This window comes from Phoenix dactylifera, unplaced genomic scaffold (assembly GCF_009389715.1).
Source record: "Phoenix dactylifera cultivar Barhee BC4 unplaced genomic scaffold, palm_55x_up_171113_PBpolish2nd_filt_p 000845F, whole genome shotgun sequence".
NCBI classification, from domain to species: domain Eukaryota; kingdom Viridiplantae; phylum Streptophyta; class Magnoliopsida; order Arecales; family Arecaceae; genus Phoenix; species Phoenix dactylifera.
The window spans coordinates 7,697-31,689 of record NW_024068209.1 but is presented as its reverse complement, the minus strand read 5'-3'; the positions used below and the strand labels follow the sequence as shown (position 1 = coordinate 31,689).

Genomic DNA, 23,993 nt, shown 5'->3' with positions numbered 1-23,993 from the left:
AGAATACTGGTTGTTTAAATTATTTTAAGATGATCAACGATATTAACTCTATGATTGGAAAATATTTTCTGATGGGTTTCCTTGTTAAGGAGAATTTCGTTGTCAAAGAAAAGAATAGTGTTTTTGATTTTGATTGGATATTATCATGTTATTAATAGGTTCTTCTATCTGTTGTAAGAGAGAGAGAGAGAGAGAGAAATCTGGCATCCCAAGTCTAGGATTAATGGTTCTTGCATTAGCTAATCTTGGATTTGGAATGTTTTAGCCTAGATCTCTTTTCTCTTAAATTTGTAGCTTATTCTTTTGACAGAATTAAGAAATAATTATCAATCTTGAAGAAATAATTTTATTGGAGATTGTAAAGTATTCATCTCGGTGGATTATTATTAATTTAAATTATCGTCTTTGGATCCAAATAATAGATCTTGTTCATGTCTATCGGAGACTATGTGATGTATATAAAACTTCAATTCAAAGTTTGGATTTAAGCCGATCTAGGATCTTTTGTCAATATTGTTGCGGTTGATGATAAAATCTAGATTTGCATAAAGAACTTGTATTTTAGAGGCTTACATGGTTATGATGAAGGATTTTTGATAAATGCTAAAGATCTCGATGAAGAAAACTTTAGGAGAGATGGTTGAGTTGGTTTTACTCATTTGTATTGATTTAACGCCTTCTAATTTGGACGAGCATTGAGAGAATTCTTCTGGTTGATTTTACGTGGAGTTTGACTTAGAATCCTCTAGTTGAACTGATAAGAGAATTAAGATTCAATCAATTTTGACCCGAGGGTGGATCTAGACGGATGGCTTGAGGTAAAGTAGGGGACGAGAATTAAAGATTTCTTTCTAGGCTTTACGTGAAAATTGAAATTTTGGATCTCCTTAGTTCAAAATACAAAGTAGTATTTTGATTAAAAAAAAAATTATTAGTGAATTCAAAAAAAAAAATGGTGGTTTAAATCAGAGTGCGCAGCGAAAGCATAGTGGTCTAAACTATTTTTCTAAGTTGGTCAGAAGTATTATCCCTTTAATTTGGCAAGTTTTAATAACAAAAGACTTGATTTGATTTTGAATTTTTAGATGTCGCTGCACTATCTTAGGTTCTCTAATTTTATGTCATGCTAAGGAAATGCTTAACATCTTGAGACTAGAATTAATAGATCATCGATTTTGATTTTGGATCTGGAATATTTTGGTGTAGACCTATTTCCTCCTAAATCTGAAGCTTGTACTTCTTCAATTAATATCAACCCTCTATTTGAAAGAACTTGAGGTTGTCAAGTGACTTTGATGAATATTCCACTAGGGGTGGATTAGAGTTATTTATGATCTAATCTTGTGATAGGTCGATTAATCAAGAGTAGTTGATATTTTGACAAAGAAACTTGATGTTCTTATTCAAAATTAAGACGTTGATTTTTATTTATGAGAGAGAGAAGTTTGATTTACATCATCTATAAAAAGAACCAAATCTGGAGGTATTGGACCTTATTCTTATGATAAGATGAAATTATAATGATAAGTAGAACTATTGGAAGACTGAGGTTAGTCTTCTAGTAGAGAAGAATGTTGTTGGTTCTATGAATAATCTGAAGGTAGCTATGTAATTTTCATCAGTGGGGTTTTCTATTGTTGACAATTATTGGGAGAATCTTGGGCATCTTAAATTTAGTATTAACAGATTGATGGTTACTTGGTTGGACTTAGATCTGGAAAGTTTTAACATGGATCTCCTATTCCTAATTCTAACATTGTTAATCTGGCTATTTGAAAGGGCTTGTGGTTTTATAAGACAAAGGTTGATCATTATATCATGGAAAAAAAAAATGAGGAGCATTTGATACTAAAGCTTTCTCCTACTTACATTTAACCGATTAAATTTCTATGTAGAATTAATCAGGAGCAATTAATTTCTTGAAAAAAAAAGAATTATGACATTTTAATCCAAGGCTGGAAGGTTAGTCTTATTTTGAAAGAGATCAAAAGAACTTGCTATGAATCATAGATGGAAAGGATTAAGTTTTAAGATGCCATAATTTTGCCAAAATCTTGTGAGCCTGCATTTCGAGATGGGGATTGTTTAGGAGCTCGGGAATGATATGATGTTTTTATACTTTCAAAATTTGAAGCCTTAAGTGAGTTAATTTTGAGGACGAAATTATTTTAAGGGGGGAAGAATGTGAGACCCTGGAACTGGGCCTGGTCCACTTGACCGGCCCAGTCCCAAGTTTTGGCCTCACGTGTGGCGCACGTGAGGCAACGGGATGGAGGGATCCATCCCGAAGAAGAAGGAGCCCCTGTTTTAGGGCTCCTCCTTCTCCTTCTCCTTCTCCTTCTCCTTTGAGTCCACCGAAGGAGACCGCCACACCCAAGGAAGAAAGGGGGAGGGTCTTCTTCGCGTTTCCGGAGAGAGAGGAAGAGGGAGAGCCGAGAACACGGTGACCCTTTTTCCTTCATTGCCGCCGGAAAGGAAAGTCGTCGGACCTGCGTCGGGGCTGAGGTAAGGCCTTCTCCTCTTCCTCTCTTGGTGATTAGCCATGGTGTATGGGGGTTTTGAGCCGGCCGATCGCCGGATTTTGGCCCAAAACGGGATGTTCTGCTTCAGCTGTATGCTTTAGCCGTCGGCATGTTCGCTACCGGGGGTGGTCGGGCTTGCTCCGCCGCCTCCTGCCGTCGTCGGGGCCGGCCACCATGGTTGCCCCGGAGTCTGACCGAGAGGGAAGAAGAAGAAGAAGGGGGGGTCACGGGACCCCCTGTTTCACCGAAGGAGAAGAGGGGGGAGTCGGGAGAGAAAAGAAGAAAGGAGAGAAAAAAAAAAGGAAGGAAAAAGAAAAAGAAAAGAAGAAAAAGAAAAAAAAATGAATAAGAGAGGGGGGTGGTTTACGGGTATGAACCCGCACTCGGGGTGCTAGGCACTCCTACAGGGCCACCCATGGGAGGATATTAAAAATTTAAGTCTTTGTATATATATATTGTGATGAATTTTAAAAGAAGAAAATGGTTTTTGAATATTAGGTTCTGCGAGAAATTTGCGGAATTAATTAGATTTATTGTGGATCGCGTTCGCAAGGTAAGTGATGTAACCTCTTTTCTAGATTTATCAGCAAACTATAAGTATGTTTTACGAATCGAATTATTCGTGATTTTGAATTTGATGTATGGATTATATGTATATTTTTAGAATATTGTATGACTCTGATTGAACGTATTTGCTTCTGATTTGAATTGTGTTTAATTGCTCTGACATTGTACTTTTCGGCTTGGAACACTGAACATAATGTAAAAAAAAAGATAAAGACGTGAAATAGATTCAGACTTGCAGTCGGGCTATGTTGAGGACCCTGTCAATGGGGGCTAATACATTGGTACCGCAAGAAGAATAGTCGGTGATATGACCCTGCCACAGGGAACATGTGTTCATAGTTCCTGGCTGTTGAGTTGAATCTGATAAATTGAAATAACATAAGATATGAACAATATTTGTTTTTGACACTGCATGTTTTCATGACTGAATTATGAAATAGAGAACTAATTGAACTTCGACCTGGCTATGTTGAGGACCCCGCCAATGGGGGCAGATACGTTGGCAATTGATTGTCCTGAAGGACTCACCGCAAGAAGAATAGTCGGTGTTGATGACCCTGCCACAGGGAACATGTGGTCATAGTTCAGGATTGACAAGATGAATTGAATATGTGAAAGAATCTCGAAACCGTGAAAAGAATCTTATGAATTTAAGACATATTTGACTTGTACTTTGGAACTGCATTTATATTTATTTTCCACATATTACTGTTTGATTTATCTAGTTAGAGTGTTCATTACTTACTGGGCTGTCTAGCTCATTATACCATCTCTTGTTGTTTTACAGATTCCGAGAACTAGACTATTGGGGATTCAAAATGGGAGGGCGACTAGAAGAATTATGGCCCAAATTATCTTAGATTAGGGTTATTTAAGTTGAATTGATTATTATGGACATTTATCATGATTATTGGACTTTGCAAGGTTTTGTCATTTTAAGAATTAGGTTCTGCATGTTGGCCAATTATTGTTTCGCTGCGTATTTAGAACTGTGAGACATTATGACTTGAATCAGTCAATGGAATAAGATTGCATTTATTCAGTTAAATCAATTTAGATTTATAAAATTGAGATGTTTGGTGAAGATGCCTTGCATGCTCGTGGGGAAAGTTTCCTACGGGTGTGTGGCGGTTGGCGCGACCCCCGGTTCGCAAATCTCGGGTCGGGGGCGTGACAGATCTAAGTAGCGTCTTATATAAAAGTGGAGTGGTTGTGCTGTCACTTTCTCTGTTGTCACTTCCCTGACTACAAGATCAACTCGAAAGTATAAATTATCTAAGTAGCTACTGCTGAACAAAAGAAGCCAAGTGCCTCACAACAAGGAAAAATTTTGCCTGGCATTTGCTGAGCGCCAACGTTTTAAAAATGATCATCTTGATGGTTTTATGTTTCTTAGGAAGATGGAAAGAAAAGAAAAAAATTTTGCAAGGAATCCTATCCATTGGATACAAAATGGAGCAGATACCCCCTCATCATAGCCACCCTCAGCTACCGCCTCTCATGGTGATCGAGTAGGCGTCAAGAAATATATATATATATTTTATCTTAGTGGATCAAGTCACAAGTCACAACCCATGGGATATATTTATATATATATATAGGGAGGAAGGAGTGCGTGGCAAACTAAGAGATCTCCATTAAGGAAACCTAGAAGAACATCAATGGCTACCCCGGAAGGACGTACACCACATCTCATGCAGAACGATGCCCTTTATAAGGTCACTTCTCTTTTCTTCTTTTTCTTCTTCATGATTTCTTTTGGGATATGCAGCAGAGGAGAAGAAGAAGAAAAAAACCAGAAAAAAAAGAAGAGAGAAGAGATGCAAGAGAATAGAAAAAGAAAAGAAGAAAACGAAGAAAAAAAAAGAAGGGAGTTTCTCGTTTCTCCGAATTTTTTCACTTCTGAAAAGATTAAAATAAAGAGAACATTCTTTCTTTTTGGAGGGTTTTTTTGCCCCCTTATTTCTAATTAATCTTTTCTCTTTCTCTTTTTCCAGTATATATTGGAGACAAGTGTTTATCCACGAGAGCACGAACAACTTAAGGCATTGAGAGAGATGACTGAGAAAAAAGAGCGACAAGTTCCAAACCTTTAGATTAAAGAATCTTAACTATTTAATTTTAAGGTTTTTTTGCATGAATACCCTCCTAAATATCGGATTTTGCATGAATATCCTTCCAAAATTGATATTTATATATATACCCTCGTAAAACACTTGTTTTGCTATTATACTATTTTTTATTTTTGTTTTTGCATATGTACTTGTGCTATCTAACGACGTTAAAAAATTAACAGTTTCAAATTAAAATGACTAAAATACCCTTAATGGGTAGACATGCAAATAGATCGCAATCTCGATAGTAGGAGAAGAAAATAGTGACAATAACGTAATTTTAAAATTTTATTTTATTTTTAATTAATATTAATATGATATTCTTAATACCTTTAGAACAACCGTTATATTACGGATATTTGTTGTTGACCATAAGCCTCACCTCATTTTTCATGGGCACTAGAGAGAATTGCCAGAAGAACTATCACATTGTAGCAGCTTTCTTCTTGGATCGGGTCATAGGGTTAGAAACCTAAAATTGTCTAATTTTCAAATAGATCGGATTGGGTCGGGTTAGAATTTAGAAAACCTAGAGCCGACCCTAAAAATGGAACGGGTCTAATTTTAGAACCCAATCCAGCCCCACGGATCCTTTAAAATGTGGCAGATTGGGTCTAAACGGGTCGGGTCACAGGTCAACCCAACCCATTTGCGACCTTAAGTATGATGTCAAGTATCAAAAAACCACCTTTAGGTATTTGAAGGGCCTGTTTGGCTATTCCTATAAGATTGGGCCGTCAATTTAAGTATAACTCTGTATCAACCAAACTCTACCAAGCTCAAATCCTGTGGAAAGGAAAAAAAAGAGACCTTCATAGATCTTTTTTTTCTTTGATCTTATTTTATTCTTGCAGCCCAAAAGCTAGATGGCCGATGGGTCAACAAGCTCCAATCCCGTAGGAATATCCAAACAGACTGTGAGTGTTATTAAAATTCGGTTATCTGATGTGCTAACTTGCTTAAAATAAGATTTGTTTGTGATCCAAGAAACACTGACCTAGCCTTGTTTATCATTCTTGATAACAGTGAGAAATCTTTTTTTTTTTATTTTGAATTTTTTTTGTAGAGTATAATAGCTGCAAAGATATATTCTTTATTGTATAAAGTGGATCTGAAATTATTATCACATTCGTCCAATATATTAACTATGTCATGATAGTTTGATCTCACTGTTCTTCATTCGTCAGACATTGTTGTGTCTAATAATGACCCTCAAACTAATATTGGACCTTCTTTTGATTTGGTATTCTTAAGTAACAATGCTCGACTAATTTAGCTTATCCAAATCCAGATGATTAGTGAATTCTTTAACTAACTTTTCTGGACATTTCAATCTTTAACTAGTTATGTGTAACAAATGGTAAATAAGATTAACTATTTAAAGATTGGTTAAAATTGAAACTGCATACATCATTGGATAGCATAGGGCACTTTGACTATATTAAATGAATTGTATGATGATATGTCTTATTCTAAGTTGTCGATCTATTAATATTTAACCTTATGCTAGTCGATTATAATTAGCATTTAGACCACCCTCCCCCGTCCACTTTTTTTGAATTCTTTTTTTTTTTTTTTATGTCGCAGGCATTACTGGATGATGTCTCCGGAGGAATGCCAACATCTTTCTATACTTCTAAAGATCATGAATGCAAAGAAGACACTTGAGCTTGGTGTGTTCACAGGTTATTCACTCCTTGCGACAGCACTAGCATTACCGACGGAGGGCAAGGTTTTTCAACTCCTTAGCAACATTAAAATAATGCAGTGTTCACTTGTTTCTGTTTACTAGTAATTTCATTACCTATTTTATGCATATGTATGCGGCCACGGGAACATATGATATTCGGGTTTTAGGCATTTATTATAATGCCTAGATCATGATCACCCCGAGCAGATTTTTGATTAAAATGATCCATCATTGATTTGGAATCATTAAATATTTACTAAAAATTTAATTTATAGTTATAGTCTAACCAGAACACATTTCAAAAGAGTCAGATGACATACTACATTAAATTATTGGTAAAAGATATAATTATTACCAAGTCAACGATGGATCATCCAAGATAAATCACACTACTAGTTCTGATCTAAACCCCTGAAAATATCTAGAATAGAACATATGTATCTTCTATGGACTTTCAGTGCATACAGTGACACCTGCTTTAGTCTCTAAAACTTTGACACCTATACTTCATATCTGTAATAGGTGCATAAGTACAAGTAGCTTATTGTTCCAGAATAAGAGCAGGTCTAAAAATAGCTTACTACTCATTCATCTTGTGTTTTAGACTTAAATATTATTTCAAGATGGAGACAGGGTTGCTATTGAGATACTTGGTCCTTAGGATATCTTTTACACATTCAACAATTGGCCTCAATTTTATGAATATGTCAAAAATACATGATAGGATATTTAAATTAGATAGGAGCAAACATTATATTGAATCATTAATATGCGGCCTCCTTACTCACACAACATCCTAGTCCTTGAACAAGAAACACACAAAAAAGGGTACCTACGACGTCCAATCCATTCTCTAACCACTAATATATTTCTGAAAACACATGTAAGCAATAGATAAAGAAAAGCTAAATTAAATGTGTAATCTTTTAAATGGATATATAACTGATGTTCAATATGTGCTTAAAGGCATTGTTTGCAAAACTAAAGTCCAGAGTAAAGCAAAGTGAAGGATGAAAAGGACATTAATTACCTTCCCATTGTTTTGTATGAGGTTATAGACATCAAAAGATCTATTACTAGAGATTTTTAATATATAGTCTAGTCGATATGTATGTTTCTACATATATACATACCGACATATATATTTTATACATGTATGTGTGTGTGCGCGCAACTTATTTTGCATTTAACTGGTTATATTTTGAGTTTATTCAGAAAAGATACATTTAAACAAATTTGCAAAAACTTGTGATTAAACAATATTATTGAAGTTATGAATGCATGTCAAAAAACAATGCTCAACCTTGAATATCTTTGAAAAACTTGAACTATAAAAATTTAGTGTTCATGACCCTTTATCTTTTTTGTTCATACTTTGTTGTAGGTCACAGCAATCGACATTAACAGATCCAACTTTGAGATAGGACTGCCATTTATTCAAAAAGCGGGAGTTGAGGACAAGATTAATTTTATTGAATCAGACGCTCTCTCTGTTCTTGATAAAATGCTCCAGGAGGTAACTTTCCTCATATATCAGGCATAATATTTTTTGCGGTTTATAGTAATTATCTTTTGCTCTAGCAATAAAAGCAAGAGTTGTGTCTTTGATTAATAAAAAAGAGCTTAACATAGGATAAGCCACATAGATATCCCTTGCAAAGCATTTTATGTGTTTGGGGAAACAAAAAATTAACAAAAAAATAAAATAAAAGTGTTTTGGATATAAATCATAAAATATTTGAGTTCGAGAAAATAAAAATTGTATTATATAATAAATAGAGCTAAGCCAAAAAAATATAGATTAACATAATTGCCAAATTTATTAAATCATTTTATGCCCATGTTTAAGGAGAGATCTATCAAAATAAAAGAGACCCATGAAATAAATTCTACAACTTCCTTTTGTTACAAATAGATATGCGTGTTCGCATGAGTGAATAGGTATCTTGCTATCTTGCTATTGCTTTTGGATGACTGCCATGAAATGGGATCATTTTTAAGTAGATAGAATTATTATATAAGAGCTAGGACTCTTCTTTACTTTGTTTTTAAAAAATGGTTAGAACTCTTATTTTTGTTGACTTTGAGAAAAGATTATGACTCTTATTAATATCTCACTCTTATTATCTTAAAGACTTAAACCAATCCCTTCAGTTGCAGTTAGATAATAGAGAAGACTATGCAATCCAACCAATTAAAGTTAAAAAATTTAGAAAAAACAATTGACTTCTAAATTTCTCAGTCTGTAGCTCATTCTAGTGAATCTATATTGTGTAGGTCCTAAAATAGGTTAAATCTGATGCATCCACGTTACAAAAGTATCATGGTGTAGCATAATGGTCTTCATAATATAATCTTAAAGGGGTGCTTGAAGTTACAAATACCATAATTTTTTCTATTTTATATATTAATAACGAACCATTTAAATAAAAACAATTATTTGGCTGTTATTTTATTATCATAGCTGTTATACAACAGGGATAATGACTTTTTAGACCATTTTCCATAGTGACTAAACAAAATAACCTGTTATGCATTTGTTATTTTCTATTTTGCTAGTTGATCGAAAATAGGTTAACATTTTATATTAGGTTAACATGTCTCACATGCAGCTTGAATCATCCATTTGGAGACTAGAATAGGTATAAGATGACATCGGAGTCGGGTAATAAATTAATAATTGGCTTGGAGGGATTTGAATTAATGACCTTCAGTAAACTTGTTTTTGATATATTATCATATCAGTAGATCCTAAAAATCTAAGGCCTTCTTTGGCATTCCTTTTTTTTGTGTTTTTGTTTTTCTTCTAGTGAAATTCCAAGTGAAGCTTCGCATGGAAGACAGCCTTTCCTCATGCTAATCCTTGGTTCTACTTTCACTTGCTTTGAAGCAATAATTTTTGGTTCCAAAGCCTTTGAAAATTTTCTCTAATGAATTTGACAATCAAAAGAGTTTCATCATCTGGTTTGCCGCTCTAGTGCATTTTTCTTCTTGGGCCTGGAAAACCAAAAACAGAGAATAAAAGTAATACCAAACAGGCTTTAAGCTAGTCAAGAAGGTTAAATAGTGTATATCAGGCTTAACAACAAGAAACCTAAAATAAAAGAATTTAATTAATCAATCTTCGATGATATGTAGAACTTGTTACGCTTCTTGTTCCAAAGCCAATTGCATAAGAGCAAAAACAGAGCTTGATTTTCCAATGAAAATTCTATCATTTCATTCTTTCCATAGGGCCCCCAATAGCAATTATCAATTGGTCCCGAACTGTGTTAATCATTTAGAAACTTGAGTTTGTAATCTTTTGCATGATATAATATGTTGTGAATTAGAGTGTTGCAACTCCAAAATTATATATGCTTATGTGGATGCTTGTTTTTCTAACTATATGTATTTACTCAAATTTAAATGTTGTTTTCTTCATAGAATGCTGGCACTTGTCAATATCCCTTGCCGATAATTAAATATATTTTAATTGATTGAAATTTTAAGTCAATAAAGCATACATATGCCGTACATCGAGATGCGGACTAGCCTACATACTTGCAAAATTATGATCAAATTGATAATCTAATATCTTTTTTTGACTTCTGCATGAGTAGTTCGTATCAAATGACTAGTAACATAAAAATCATGGAGTAAGCATAGAGCCTCATTGCTGAAATATAGACTGGGAGCACCACACAAAACAATATATTATTTTACTACTAAATACTCTATAAATCTATACTGTTGAACTCACTTTTTATATAGACTCTGACAGAGCCATTCCCTTTCCACTTAAACACTACCAAGCTAAGTACCATTCTATTCATATGGTAAGCTCTTCACCAATTGTATCTCATTTCTTATTTACTTATCCAAGATTAAGTTCTGATCTTTATCTAACAAAGAGCTCAGAACATGGCCATATGACACCTCTAGTTTGCAGAGGTTCATATTGAGAACAGCCTTTCAACCACTGCACAATCCAAACTAGATGATCTAGGCCCCGTTTGGCAGACCTGCTGGTAGTAGAGCTTTTGGAAATAGAGCCTTTTGAATTAGAGTTTTTATAAAAAGCTATTTGTTGTTTGGTAACTATATTTCTAAAGTGCTGTATTAATAGAAAGTATTTTTGATATGACAATATGACCATAAAGGACATCGTATAGTATCATACAACAGAGCATAATAAAATATAATATCTATTAATACATAAATATATAATATAGTATAATATTACTGTAATATAATATAATATTATTATAATATAGTAATATAATATTGTATGCTATAGTATAATAATATAACATAATTTGATATTATATAACATAATACATCAATGTATTGTGATATAATGTAATATAATATTATATTTATAGTATAATACAATAATAAAGGTATAAAATATTATAATTATTATTATATATTAATATTTTATTAATATAATATTTTTAGGAGCTAATTTTTGGGTTCTTTGTTTTCTTTGTTGGGACTCTTGCAGATTTCTATAATATAAAGAAATATTTTCTATAATTATAATATTTTATCATAGGTATTTTGATCCAAAAAAAATATAAATCAAAACAGCTTTTCGACGCATGCTAAAATTGCTGTTTAGTTTTCTGGCAAAGCTAAAACAGTTTTTCGATTTTTTTACCAAATACCTCTGTTTCATCCAAAAGTACTTTTGAAGGGTCGGAAAGTGCTTTTCGGCCCACCAAAAGGTCTGCCAAATAGAGCATTAATTCACCAAGCCATTATACCTTACCTACACTTCCTACTCTATGACTCAAGACAAGATCTCAAACTTTTAATCTAAGTTTGAATTAGACTTCCAACATAAAGTATATTTGTTGTCAAAGAGTGCAAAATTAATTTATTTTCTAATCATTTTGTATTTTATTTATTCACTAAGTACCATCTTTACTTAAAGAGTGAATTACAAAACTTCCTAGAGATTTGGAGTAAATTATATTTACACACCCAGTACTATGAAAAATCTACGCTTACCTCCTTGAGATTTATTTTTATCCAACACTTTAACCTATAACCTAACAGAACATTAGTCAAACTGTTAACTTTAAATGAGATCCAAATATCATGTCAGAAAAAAATTTTAAAATGGCAAAATAACTTTGTGACATAACAACCACCCAAAGATTTAAGAAAATGTATATATTCTCTTCCTCATTCAAGGACAATTTTGACTTTTCATATGAGGTAAATGGATTCACTAATATCGTTAATTTAACTAGGTGTAAGTGTAAGTTTTACAAACTATTAGGTGTAAGTATAACAAACATAAACCTCGAGAATTTATGTGATTTACTCAGTTAAATAATACAAATAATAGCTGCAAATGTTGGGATTTATTTTGTCAAAATATGGATCAAATTACTTTGAAATCATCGTAACTTAATACTACCACTATACAAAGTAAGCATAAAAATTACCAATCTCTTCGACACGCTTCATATATGCTTCAGGCTTTTAAAAAATATGTTGCTCTCATCTCTTGGCAAGCAAGTACGTTGCTTCTATTCTCATTTTTGAGTGTAAACCTTTGAAGAACCTAACAAAAATGGAATGCTTGAATGGAAAACAATATTTTTGTTCTAAAACTACAATGCCGCCATATGGCTAAACCATCATTGGGTTTTCAAACAAGACAATTTGTAAGTGAAACTCTCTATGTAGGAAGTTACTGCTGTATGATCATGATAACGAAATTTCACTGACAACTGTAGGTAAAGGAAGATGAGTTGTTTGATTTTGTATTTGTTGATGCTGACAAGTTCAACTATGGAGAATACCATGAACGCTTGCTTAAACTCGTGAAGATTGGAGGAGTTATTGTCTATGACGATACTCTTTGGTCTGGTCGTGTGGTTGCTCCGGTGGGTACTCCTCATTCTGAGTATGATGCCAAAGTCATAGACTACTTTCTGAAGTTTAATAAGTTTTTGGCTGCTGACTCCCGGATTGAGATATCACAGGTTTCTACTGTTGATGGACTCACCATCTGTATGCGTCTTATCTAATTATGTGGTTTAATTATACTAAAAAACTTAAACTATTGGGTGGAGATCGACCCAAGCTTGTGAACCCATGTGGCACCTCTTTATCAGTGATGTGGGGCATCCCATGACATATATCTTAATTTACATAGCATATTTGAGCATACTTTGGTTTTTTTTCCTCTCTTGTTCCAACTTAGTATCAAAGCTCAGATTATTGGAGAATGTGAGTTCAATCCCCCCAAAGTAATTATTTATTTAGTCAACCAGGTTCTCATTTTGACCCAACCCATTTATCCCTTCAAGTGTGCATTCTAAGATGCATAATAGAAGATGGATTTACTACGCCTAATACGATCATAGCTCAAGTTTTTAAGGTAAGCTAAGGTTGTTTACCTTGTTACATTACTAGAAGCTTATATCTCCCCTCTTCTTCTTTTATTAAGCTTAGAGCATACTCTGATGCTAGCTAGGCCAGTATATGTTATTAACTGCCACCGTATTATTAGTTATTGTCTTAGTGATTCTTGCATTTCTTGGAAGCTTAAGAATTGGAAAATAAATCTCTTATTCAGGTGATAAAGTAGAGTATGGTGCCATTGCCATAATAGTGTAAAGGTTGCTTGATTGAAATAATCGCTTGTTGGCATGGGTGATTCTTATTGGCAGACCCACCTCACTATTTTGAGAACTTGAATATTGTTCAAATAGCCAACAGTCAGTTCTATGACAGTGCCAAGTATATAGAAGTACCTTACGGCCATTTTATGATGGACTCTTATACAGAAGTACCTTTTGGCTATTTTATTGCGATTGCATAACTTTTTGGATATTTGCAGACAAAGGAAGATAACCTCTTTGATTTTGCTTTGGTGGATGCCGACAAGTTAAATTATGGGAAATACCATGAACATTTGCTAAAACTTGTCAAAGTTGGAGGAGTTATTGCCACTACAAAAGAAAGGATATCTTCCGACGGTTTTTTTGGTCTCTACCGACGCTTTTAAGCGTCGGCGAATTTCCAGCCCATGCACCCCAAAGCGTGGGTCAGACGTCGGGCAGGTGGGCGTGGGTCCGGTTTTTGCCGACGCTAAGAGAAAGCGTCGGCAAAAATAGGACTTTTCCGACGCTAATAAAAGCGTCGCTAAAAGACTCAATGCCGACACTTATAAGTGTCGGCGTTAGCCACCTGTTTTTTTAAAAAAAAATTAAAAAAGAAAGAGGGGAACCAGGGCATGGCGCTCGCCGGCCTGGAAGGAGAGCTGATGGAGGAGGAGGATGATCTCAATGTCGTCGATCATCGAGATCCTCTTGACTGGTAGAGCTCCATCCGACCTCTGGCCTCCGGCAAGGAGGAGTCCACCCTGGAGTCCTGCACCAAGTGCCCCTGCTTCGAAGCCCAGGCGAGGACCGCAGGGATCCCTGCCTGTGCGAGATCCTCACTCTCCGGCACGTTGAGGGAGATGTAACACAAGAGAATCAACGCCTCGGTCTGGAGCTTCTCCCCAAAATACACCAGCTGGACGAGGTGCTTGGCCCCTCCGGCTTCGATGATGGCCTTGGAATGCTCGACGCGAAAGAAATTCTCCTTGCACACGAACTTGGTCAGGGCAATCACCGCCTCCCTCGACACGATGGCTTCCCTCTCGTCCAGCAGCCGCACTAGAGGCCCGATGATCCACGTCTCCGTCGCCCGGAAGGTCTTCGACAGGCAGCCGAGAGTGGTGATGCTGGGAATCAGAAGATCGTCGAAGACGCCCTTGTCGGCGATCCGGAGGAGCTGGTCGACGACCGCCTTGGCGGCAGGCGAGGTGGGCTTGAAGGCGGAGTGGCGGAGGTCGGGGTTGTGCTCGGCGATGCGGGCGATCTCCATGATGGACATGGTAGAGTAGTAGCGCACGTCGCCGGAGCCCTTCTCGAGGAGGACGGCGAAGCAGAGGAGGGCGCGGGACTTGGTGATGCTCTTGCAGATGGAAGGGTTGTTCTTGGCCAACTGCCACAGCGCCATGGCCTTCATCTCGGCCTTCGTGGCCTTCATGGTTAAATAGAGAGAGGAGGGCGGTGGCCGGGAAAACGGAAACCCGGAGAGAGGAGGGAGGAGGGATGAGAGAGATGAGGCTCGAGGGTAGAGAGAGAGAGACTGGTGTGTGAGGGAAGCTTCCGACGGGGGTGGTCAGAAGAGGGTTGGGATTTAGCCTGGTGCGTTGGCTTCCGACGATGCTTTTTAGCGTCGTCTTAGGCCGGAGACTACACCGACGCTTATTAGCGTCGTCTTTTGCCCACGCTTTTTACAAGCGTCGGCAAATTTTGACGCTAGACCGAAAATTGCTGACGCTTGTAAAAAGCGTCGGCAAAAAAGCGTCGGTAAAACCGACTTTTCCTGTAGTGTGCATATGATAATATACTTTGGTCTAGTAGTGTAGCTGTTCCAGTGAATCCATCCTATCCCGAGGAGTTCATTGAAGTGAGAAACCTTCAAGTGAAGTTTAATGATTTCTTGGCTGCTGATTCTCTCGCATTGATAAATCATAAGTTTGTATTGGTGATGGACTTACCATCTTTTGCCGCATTATCTGATTGCCCACACTTGATCACATCTCTTTATGCATACTTTATATATGGAAATAAGACATGGAGCTACTTAGATATTGTTCCCTTTGAAAATCTTCAGTATCTACTTGGATTTAATAAAATTTCTACCTATTAAAAAATGCCTCTTTCTTGATATGCTGGGGATGATGCATATCTTTTTTTTTTCTTTTTCTTTTTCTTTCTTTCTTTCTTTCTTTCTTTCTTTCTTTTGCTAGATCGAGTGATCTATACAACACATATACGGATACACCTAATAAAATCAGAAAACAAATATCACAGAGCTCCCGAAGCAGTATCCCATCCCCTGCCCATAGGGTACTACTGACATGGTTAGCTACATACGTGGCCATCCAATCCACAGCCCCGTTGGCTTCTCTAAACACATGTTTCGTCTGGACCACCCCTCTATCCCTCACCATCATCCAGATATCGCAAATCAAGGGATGGTCGACAACACCGACCCTCTGATCCCTCTGGATCCAGCTGATGACCGTAGCCGAGTCACCCTCCAAAATGACTGAACTAGCTGAGAGCACACACTGAGCGTGTCGAAGACCTACCCAGGCAACTCTCAGCTCCGCTTCAGGAAGCGTGCAGTCAAATAACTGACAGCCTTCCGCCGCTACGACCCTGAAGTTCGGATCCCAAATGATGAAATCCGTTCCACCCTTTGTGCCACCATTCAGCACCGACCCATCAAAATTGACCTTGAGGAAGCTTGGAGGTGGGGGCTCCTAAGTGAAAAACACCGTACGAGAAGCTGCCGAGGCAGAATGGGAACCTTAGATATTTCGAGCTATCAAAAGTCCTTCTAAGGAGGAAATACGACTAATCTCTGCCGCCTACGCCCGGGCGCTCTTCGCCACGAGCCTTGGTGACATGCTCTGCTCGCTGAAGGTTCGAGCATTCCTTACCGGCCATATCTGGTATGCTGTGCAGGTCGCTCTAATCGTCTCTTGGCGTGTCAATGGGTTGCCTGACCACCAACGGACGGTCCGTAAGAACTAGTACCCTTGAGACCAACCCTCCTGTAGCAGCCAGGCCGCCCTCGCCCATGTGCACTGAAATAGTGCATGGTTCACCGACTCATTGGCTTCGCATGCCTTGCACTCAGGGGGCATCCTCAATCCCTGTCCGCTAAGTACTGCTTTCGTCGGAAGCCGATCCCATACGACCTTTCATAAGAACAGTGCGACCCTCGGATGGAGGCCTAGGCGCCAGACCCAGGCACACTCCGGATCTGGCTTATGCTCCGGCCGGAGCACACGGGAGAGCTCCCCCACCCTCACACCGGTCCTACACGATGTGCTCCACACCCGGGTATCCGGACCCGCATACCCTGGAATCGGAAGGGACCGGACCCTCTTAGCTAGGTGTGTCCCAAACATGTGACCCAACCTAGCCTCATCTCAAGCAGCCCTGCCCGGGACAAAGAGGTCACAAACCCGCAGTCCCTCCACTGCCTCAATGTCAACCATGGTCGGCCAGAGTCTCAAGGGTAGGGCACCCACCCATGGGTCGCCAACCACATCAATACTCTGTCCATCGCCTATCAACTATCTAATATTCTCCCCAACTGTGGGTAAGTATCTTGCAATCTCTCATCACATAAATGAGCAGCGACGCCCACTGCGAATTGCCCCTACAGTGCCCGTCCGGCCATATCTTGCAGCCATGGTCTGACTCCAGAAACCCTGCGACTCCAACGTGAATCGAGCTGCATGTCGGGTAATCAGTGCCTCGCGCCGCTCCACAAGAGACAACACACCGAGGCCACTCTCCCTCACTGGTAGATAGATACTCTCCAATGCCACTAAGTACATCACGTAACCCCCTCCATATGACTAGGGGTGATCCGATCCTATCCGGTTTTTTGTTCGTGTCCTAATTTTAGATCCAGATTCGACCCAGTTGAAGATCGGGTCGGGTTGGGTCATGTCCGAGTCGGGTCCGCGTCGGGTCCGGGTCCGAGTCGAATCGGGTTCGGGTCAGAATCAGATCCATATTTTTTGTGCTTTTGAGAAAGAATTTAGGCAGATCTAATTTGGTCATATCATAATTATGAGGTACTGGGTGACCCATGACTTGAAAGACTTGTAATTGACCTCCACTCAGAACAGAGGACCTATGACGTACTAACTAAGCCAGTCTGCAAGCCAAATTTCATATCACACTATTTTTTATCTGTATGACTGATTGGACGAAACTTGGTGTCTCCCAGCTCCCCTCTCACGAGGGCAAGAAAAATCCCAGACCTTCCAAAATCCAATTCCATTACAGAAAACTGGCACATGACCCATATTCAGTTCAGCATTCCCTCACATTCTCCCTTCAAAAGTTAAAAGAAACAAAAACCAAAAAACAGAAGGAAAAAAGAAAACCAGCTACCGAGACACCAGAGGTATCAACAGTGTAATAAACCGAGAGAGAATCTTGACGGGCCGAAGTTCCTTTGGATTCTGGGAACCAATGCCTGTATGCCTGTTGCTATCCTTCCAGGCTTCAACCCAACTCCCCTTAGGCTTTTCCACTTCTTTTTTTCTCTCTTTCTCTCTCTCTCTCTCTCTCTCTCTCTCTCTCTCTCTCCGGGTCCATTCGGGTCGGGTCAGGTCCGTTCGGTAAACCCAGACCCGACCCAGAAAATGATTCGGGTCCAATTTTCGGACCCAACCCGGACCCGCAGGTCCTAAAATTCGGGTCGAGTTGGATCTACGCGGGTTGGGTCGGGTCGGGTCACGGGTCGACCTGATCCATTTGCAGCCTTACATACGACCCCCATAGGAAGCTCCGATGTAGCCGCTCGATCCTCATCAGCACTGATTTCAGAACCACTGTGTTGGCCATGAGGTGGACCAGCATGGAAGCTAGCACTGATCTAATGAGCGTCAATCTACTCATCAAAGAGAGCGAAGTGCCCTCCTGCCCTCCAGTTTGCTCTAAATCCTCTGCACCAGACCAGAGCACTCGGCCACCCGCAACCTCCTGCCCATAATGGGTACTCCCAGATAGCTCCAGGTCCCATCCTGAACCGGCATCTTTAGTATCCCCCGAATTTCTTGTTTGAGCCTATGCTCAGTGCTAGGGCTAAAAGAGATTGTTGACTTCTGAAGGTTTATCTTCTACCCCGACATTGCGCAATACTCCGCTAATACTCTCCTAAGGACTCGTGCATCCGCTGCCTGCGCCCTGGCCAGGAGTAGACAATCGTCTGCGAATAGTAAATATGATATAGACCGTGACCCAGGAGCGGGAACAAAAGCCTCCCGCTCCCGGTTAGCACAAGCACCCCGCAGAGCCCGAGATAGAATATCTGAACAGATGATGAACAAATATGGGGATAAAGGGCATCCCTGTCTAAGCCTCATAGTAGACCTAAAGAAGGGAGAAGGCGTATCGTTGATCAAGATGAAAAACCTCGACCCCTGGACACACCCCAACACCCACTCAATTCAGATCTCATGAAAGCCAAAGCACTCCAAAGTACGTCGCAAGAAGCTCCACCGAATTCTGTCGTAAGCCTGTTCCATGTCTAGCTTGACTACCATCTTGCTTCGTCGCTTTAAGGCACGTCGAAGATCCCACATCATTTTTTGGGTCAGCATAACTTTATCAGAGATATTCCTACCTCCCACAAAAGCACCTTGCTCCTGGTAGATGAGGCCTGGCAGCAGATGCTTCATCCTGCCCACTATTATCCTTGCCACAACCTTATAAAGGATTGTGCACAAGCTGATAGGCCTGAAGTGGCTAGGCTCCCTCGCATCCTGGCGCTTCGGTATCAGCGTGACAAAGGTAGCTCTCCAGTCGTCGGGCATCACTGCCTGACTGAAGAAGTACCGCACTGCCTCCACCACCGCAACCTGGATGACGCCCCAATATCTCCTAAAAAAGAAAGGTGGAAAGCTGTTTGGCCCTGGAGCCTTGTCCCCTGCCAGGGCCCAGACCATCTCCTGAACTTCCTCCCATGTCATAGGCCGCACCAGGAGTGCGTTCTCCGATACTTCGAGTTGCGTATCTGCCCTCGGGAGCTAGCCGACATCCCCAGAATCCCTATCCTCCGTCTATCTGGAATGAAAGAAGTCCAACAATACCTGACTGACCTCCGACTCCCCCTCCACCTGCCGACTAGTCCCATCTCGCAGGGAACGAATCATGCTCCTCTATCTCCCGATAATCGTCGTCTGGTGGAAGAAACTGGTGTTCCAATCTCCCTCTCTAACCTACTGGATCTTAGACTTCTGTCTCCATAAGATCTCATGCTGGTGTAGTAACGAGTGATGATCAGCAAGTAGCCCCCGTGGGCGCATCATGTCCACCTCCAGGAGCTCACCCTCCTGATCTTCTCTAGTTTGAAGATTGCTAATGGCGACCTCCACCACTTTCATCTTCCTAAAAATATCTCCCACCACCTTGCGGTTCCAACGGCGGAGCCGCCTCTTAGTTAGTTCCAACTGTCGCGATACCCTCTGCATGCAATTGTTGTGCACCGGCAAAGACCACGCCTCCCGAACAATGTCCCAGGATTAAGGGTAAGACAACCACACCTTCTCAAAACGGAAGGGACTGTGATGGCTAGAGTTCGAGAATGTTGATAACAACAGTGGACAGTGGTCAGAAGCAATACGGGATAAGTGTTTGACCTGATAGGTAGAAAATCGGATGATCCAATCAGAGGTCGCAGTAGCCCTGTCTATCCGCTCCTAAACCCTAGCCCCGCCAGACTGGTTATTACACCAGGTGAATTGCGGTCCAGAGAAACCTAGATCCATTAAGCCGTTCTGCGATAGAAAATCACGGAACTCTCTTCGGTCTACTGTATCGGTAAAGGGTCGTCCTCCTCTCTTTTCACTTGCATTCAGAATACAATTGAAGTCACCTATCACCATGGTCGGAAACCCCTGGGCAACTAGATTAGTGATCTCGTCCCAGAGGACTTTCCTATTCCTATAATTGGTGCTCGCATACACCCCACATAATACCCATGGAGCAGCATTAGGTTCTGTAACAATCATAATAACATGTTGGAGGCAGTTGTGGAAGACATCCACTGTCGCCACCCCCCATTTCCACAACACCAAGATACCCCCTGACAGCCCTTGGGAGTCTATGGCATCGGACTCCCAGTCGGCCTATAGGCGGTGCTGCACTCGACAAAGTCCATTGCTGGACAACCACGTCTTACAGAGGAAGCAGATCTCTGGGTTGTTGACCTGCACTAATCTCCTAAATGACGTCCTAAAGAATGGCTTGCCTGCCCCTCTACAATTTCTTGCTAGAATCCTCATGGAGAAAAATCTGAGAGGTCGGCCACAGGCTCATCCACCCCCTGGGCCACCTGGTCCAGTGTTACCTCAGGATGCATCCCCCACGCTGACCGTCATCCCCACTCGCTCTAGAGATAGCCCGCATAACTGCCGCTCGGACCCTCTGTACCACCATCGGATAATCCACGGCCAGCCTACTAGTGGTACTTGCGACCGCAATCCGATCATCACTGCTCTCCCTACTGTCCCCTCGAGGTACCACCTCCTGGGGGGCCTGAGCCAGCTGCTCTGCCTCGGGGTGGCTAACCGTCACCCGGTCCCCCGCCCCATGGGCCCCTCCATCCATGTCACACTCGCCCGGGCCAGACTCTTGTGGAGGCCCTAATGTGACTCCAGAACCCACCCCCTCCACCGGCATGCCTTTCGGCGGCGAGTGGCGGCGGACGACCTTAGTTGGTTTCTGCCAACCGTCGAGGTCCGGTGGAGAAGTGACCGGAGGGCTAGCCCGGTCCTCCAGAGAAAGCGGCCGAGGCGAGGGCGACTCGGCCGTAGGCTCGACCATCTTCCCCGGTCGCGACGGCGGTTGATAGTCAACTTTAAAGACCATGCAATAGCACGTATCTGGTAGAATAGTGATTACGGGTATCCATCCACAGGGATTGGAGTACAGTTGTTTTCTTAAAAATAAAAAATATTTGAAAAAGAGAATTTGTGAAGACTATTAAACTAAGCAATTTAATAAGAAATGCAATTAAAATGATATCAGTTTTGAGGGAACCTAGGGCAAGGAATTCACCACTAACATCGGGACAAGAGTTATTTGTATTTTAATTCATTCTTAGATTAACATGCAAATTGGCTACAAGCCCAATAAGCATTCAAATAAAAATCTCATAAAAGTAATTTAGGAACATCCATCTTCGGTCGGCATGAAATGTCTACCCTAAACTAATGCGGCAGGACACTGCATCTTTTCTAAGCATGGGTGATCTTCTATTAACTTAGTGATCATGAAGAACAGTTGTATAAACGTCATATTTAAAATCACAGAAATTAAATATGCAATAAAATAAAATATTCATTAAGCACAAAATAAGGTTTATACAATTCCAAGAATAGAAATCAAAAAGACAAAATCCTTAGCCCTTTGTTAGGGCTGCATCCGGCCCTAAAGAGGAGATCAGGCTTTCATGCAGTGGTGGACGGCGGCAGCAGCACGCAGCAGGCTCCCATCTTCATATGAAAATCTTCCGCTTTCGTCCCACTCCCTCTATTCCCAAAATATCACAAAGTATTCTCTCCCTCTCCTTTTTTTTATTCTTTTGTGGGAACTACCTTGTGAAGAGCTCGGTGGGAGAAGAAGGAAGAAAAGGAGCAGCCCCCTCCCCTGGTGGGGAAGAGAAGGAATCGAACCCCCCAGAAGTACCTCCCCTGTTTCATGCCTGGGCCTTTTATAGGCTGCAAGCTCCTCCTCCCTCCTCCTCTTTTTCTTCATGTGGTTGGGAGGATAAGGCTGTCAACTGATCCGTCGAAGAAGGGAGATGTTGTCGTATCTGATCCGGATATTGGGGAGAGCATGAGCTGGGATTTAGCTGGCCACGGGATACGGAAGAATCAGGCTGAAGAACAGCCGTGGAGACGAACGGAAGAAGTGATCCCTCGGCATGCATCGTGGGAAGGATGTTTTGGCTCTGTTCCGATGGGAGGAAAGATCGGAAGAAGATCTTTGGAGTTAATCTAGAACTGTGGCTCTGTTCCGCTGAAGTAGGGAAAGGTGGATAGCTGGCCACAGATGAAAGACGTTTGGGATACACGCGTGGAGGACGCGTACGGTTGCGGGAAAGAAACAGGGGAGGCTATGAACGGTGGATACGGGATAAAGGCTGGCTACGGAAGTTTGAATCATAGAACATCCGGACGCTGGAAAATGGGAAGACGTTGGAACTGCTGGGATACGAGTGGATCACAAACGAGATGTGAGCTGGATTCATGCGGATGGTGAACGTGAGAAGATGCTATATTCCGAAGCATGGGAATACGGATGCAAGGCTTGAGAAGAGGTAACGGCTGGGCAACTGGCATTGGGATAAGTGTGTGATTTCCTTTGGCTGGGAACGTGTCCATTCGGCTGGGAAGTTTGGATTGTTCGATTGGTTTTGTTGATGGGATACGGGATGAAAGGAAGTGCTTTGTTTTGTTTCTGTGAAGAAGAACGCTTGGGATGCTGGGTTTATCCGTGGGAGAATGAAGCTGGCTTCCAGATGCTGGGATGCGAGAGGTTGGACGTTGAGAGGATCTCGGCCGGATGGCTGAAGCTGATTACTTCTTCAATGCCGAGGGGAATGCGGACGGCTGGGAATGAACTGGGAACCATCCGTGGAAGATAGAGGCTCTGATCCGTGAAGCTCGGGATGCTGTCATGGATCCTGGATGGTCATCACGAATGAGATCAAGCTTGGGCGGACGGGATGAAGATGCTGGGATTCGGGTTCACTGGCTTGATCCGAAGATGAGAGATGAGTCGGGATGCAGGGGCTTTGGAAGATTCAAGTGATCCGGAGAAGAGGATGAGAAGAAAGCCGTTGGGATGAATACGCGAAGAAAAAGGATAAGGATGAGTTCTATAATCGGCTGAGAAGTTCGGGAAGGCTGTGAATGACTTGGGAGATGAAGTATAGACAACGGAAATCACTCAAAGTTAGCTGGGATCAATTCGGAATGTCGGGATGCATGGGATCCGGAGAGGTGAACTCATCCGTGGATGGAGTCAATTCCAAACGGGAGAGGGAGAAACGAGAAGTGCTCTGTTAGCTGGACACAGGGGATGAGGATGAAGTTTCGGATGGAGAAGGATGCGGACGCGAGATGAACTCGGGACGTTGGGAAAATTGGACTCTATTTTGAAGCTTCAAACAGGGCAGGAAAGGGATGACGTGGAAGCTTGTTCTCTAAGCACTTAAGGGGTGACGTGGACATGGGTTCAGCTGCAAACGTGACCTGCACACATTAGTTCAGACATCATCCCAATTAGTTCGACTCGACCTGCACACATTAAACTTGACCAGTAAATAAATAAGTAAAACACTAATTACCTTTAATTTATTAAAATGCAATGATGAAGGTAACACAATTTTTTTTAGTTAAATATTCAAAATATGTGAATTAAAATAATGATAAGTGCTATGAATAAGATATTAATTTATGCATTATTTAGCACTTATCACACCCCCCAACCTACATTT

At 40.7% G+C, this 23,993-nt stretch overlaps 2 protein-coding genes and 1 long non-coding RNA gene across 3 annotated transcripts; 2 read left to right on the top strand and 1 right to left on the bottom strand.

Moving 5' to 3' along the window:
- Positions 1–949: 949 nt before the first annotated feature.
- On the top strand, positions 950–1,462 carry LOC120107380. Its single transcript, XR_005509198.1, has 2 exons — positions 950–1,313; positions 1,351–1,462. It is a non-coding gene; the product is annotated as an uncharacterized LOC120107380 (long non-coding RNA).
- A 5,333-nt stretch (positions 1,463–6,795) lies between these two features.
- Positions 6,796–13,042, top strand: LOC103701552 (norbelladine 4'-O-methyltransferase-like). Its single transcript, XM_039120643.1, has 3 exons — positions 6,796–6,935; positions 8,278–8,409; positions 12,626–13,042. Exons 1-3 carry the CDS (start codon positions 6,801–6,803, stop codon positions 12,917–12,919), a joined length of 561 nt encoding a protein of 186 aa, XP_038976571.1. The 5' UTR covers positions 6,796–6,800; the 3' UTR covers positions 12,920–13,042.
- A 1,128-nt stretch (positions 13,043–14,170) lies between these two features.
- LOC120107375 lies at positions 14,171–14,933 on the bottom strand. The gene has a single exon (XM_039120635.1). The coding sequence runs from the start codon at positions 14,931–14,933 to the stop codon at positions 14,193–14,195; it is 741 nt and encodes a 246-aa protein (XP_038976563.1). The 3' UTR covers positions 14,171–14,192.
- Positions 14,934–23,993: the final 9,060 nt, after the last annotated feature.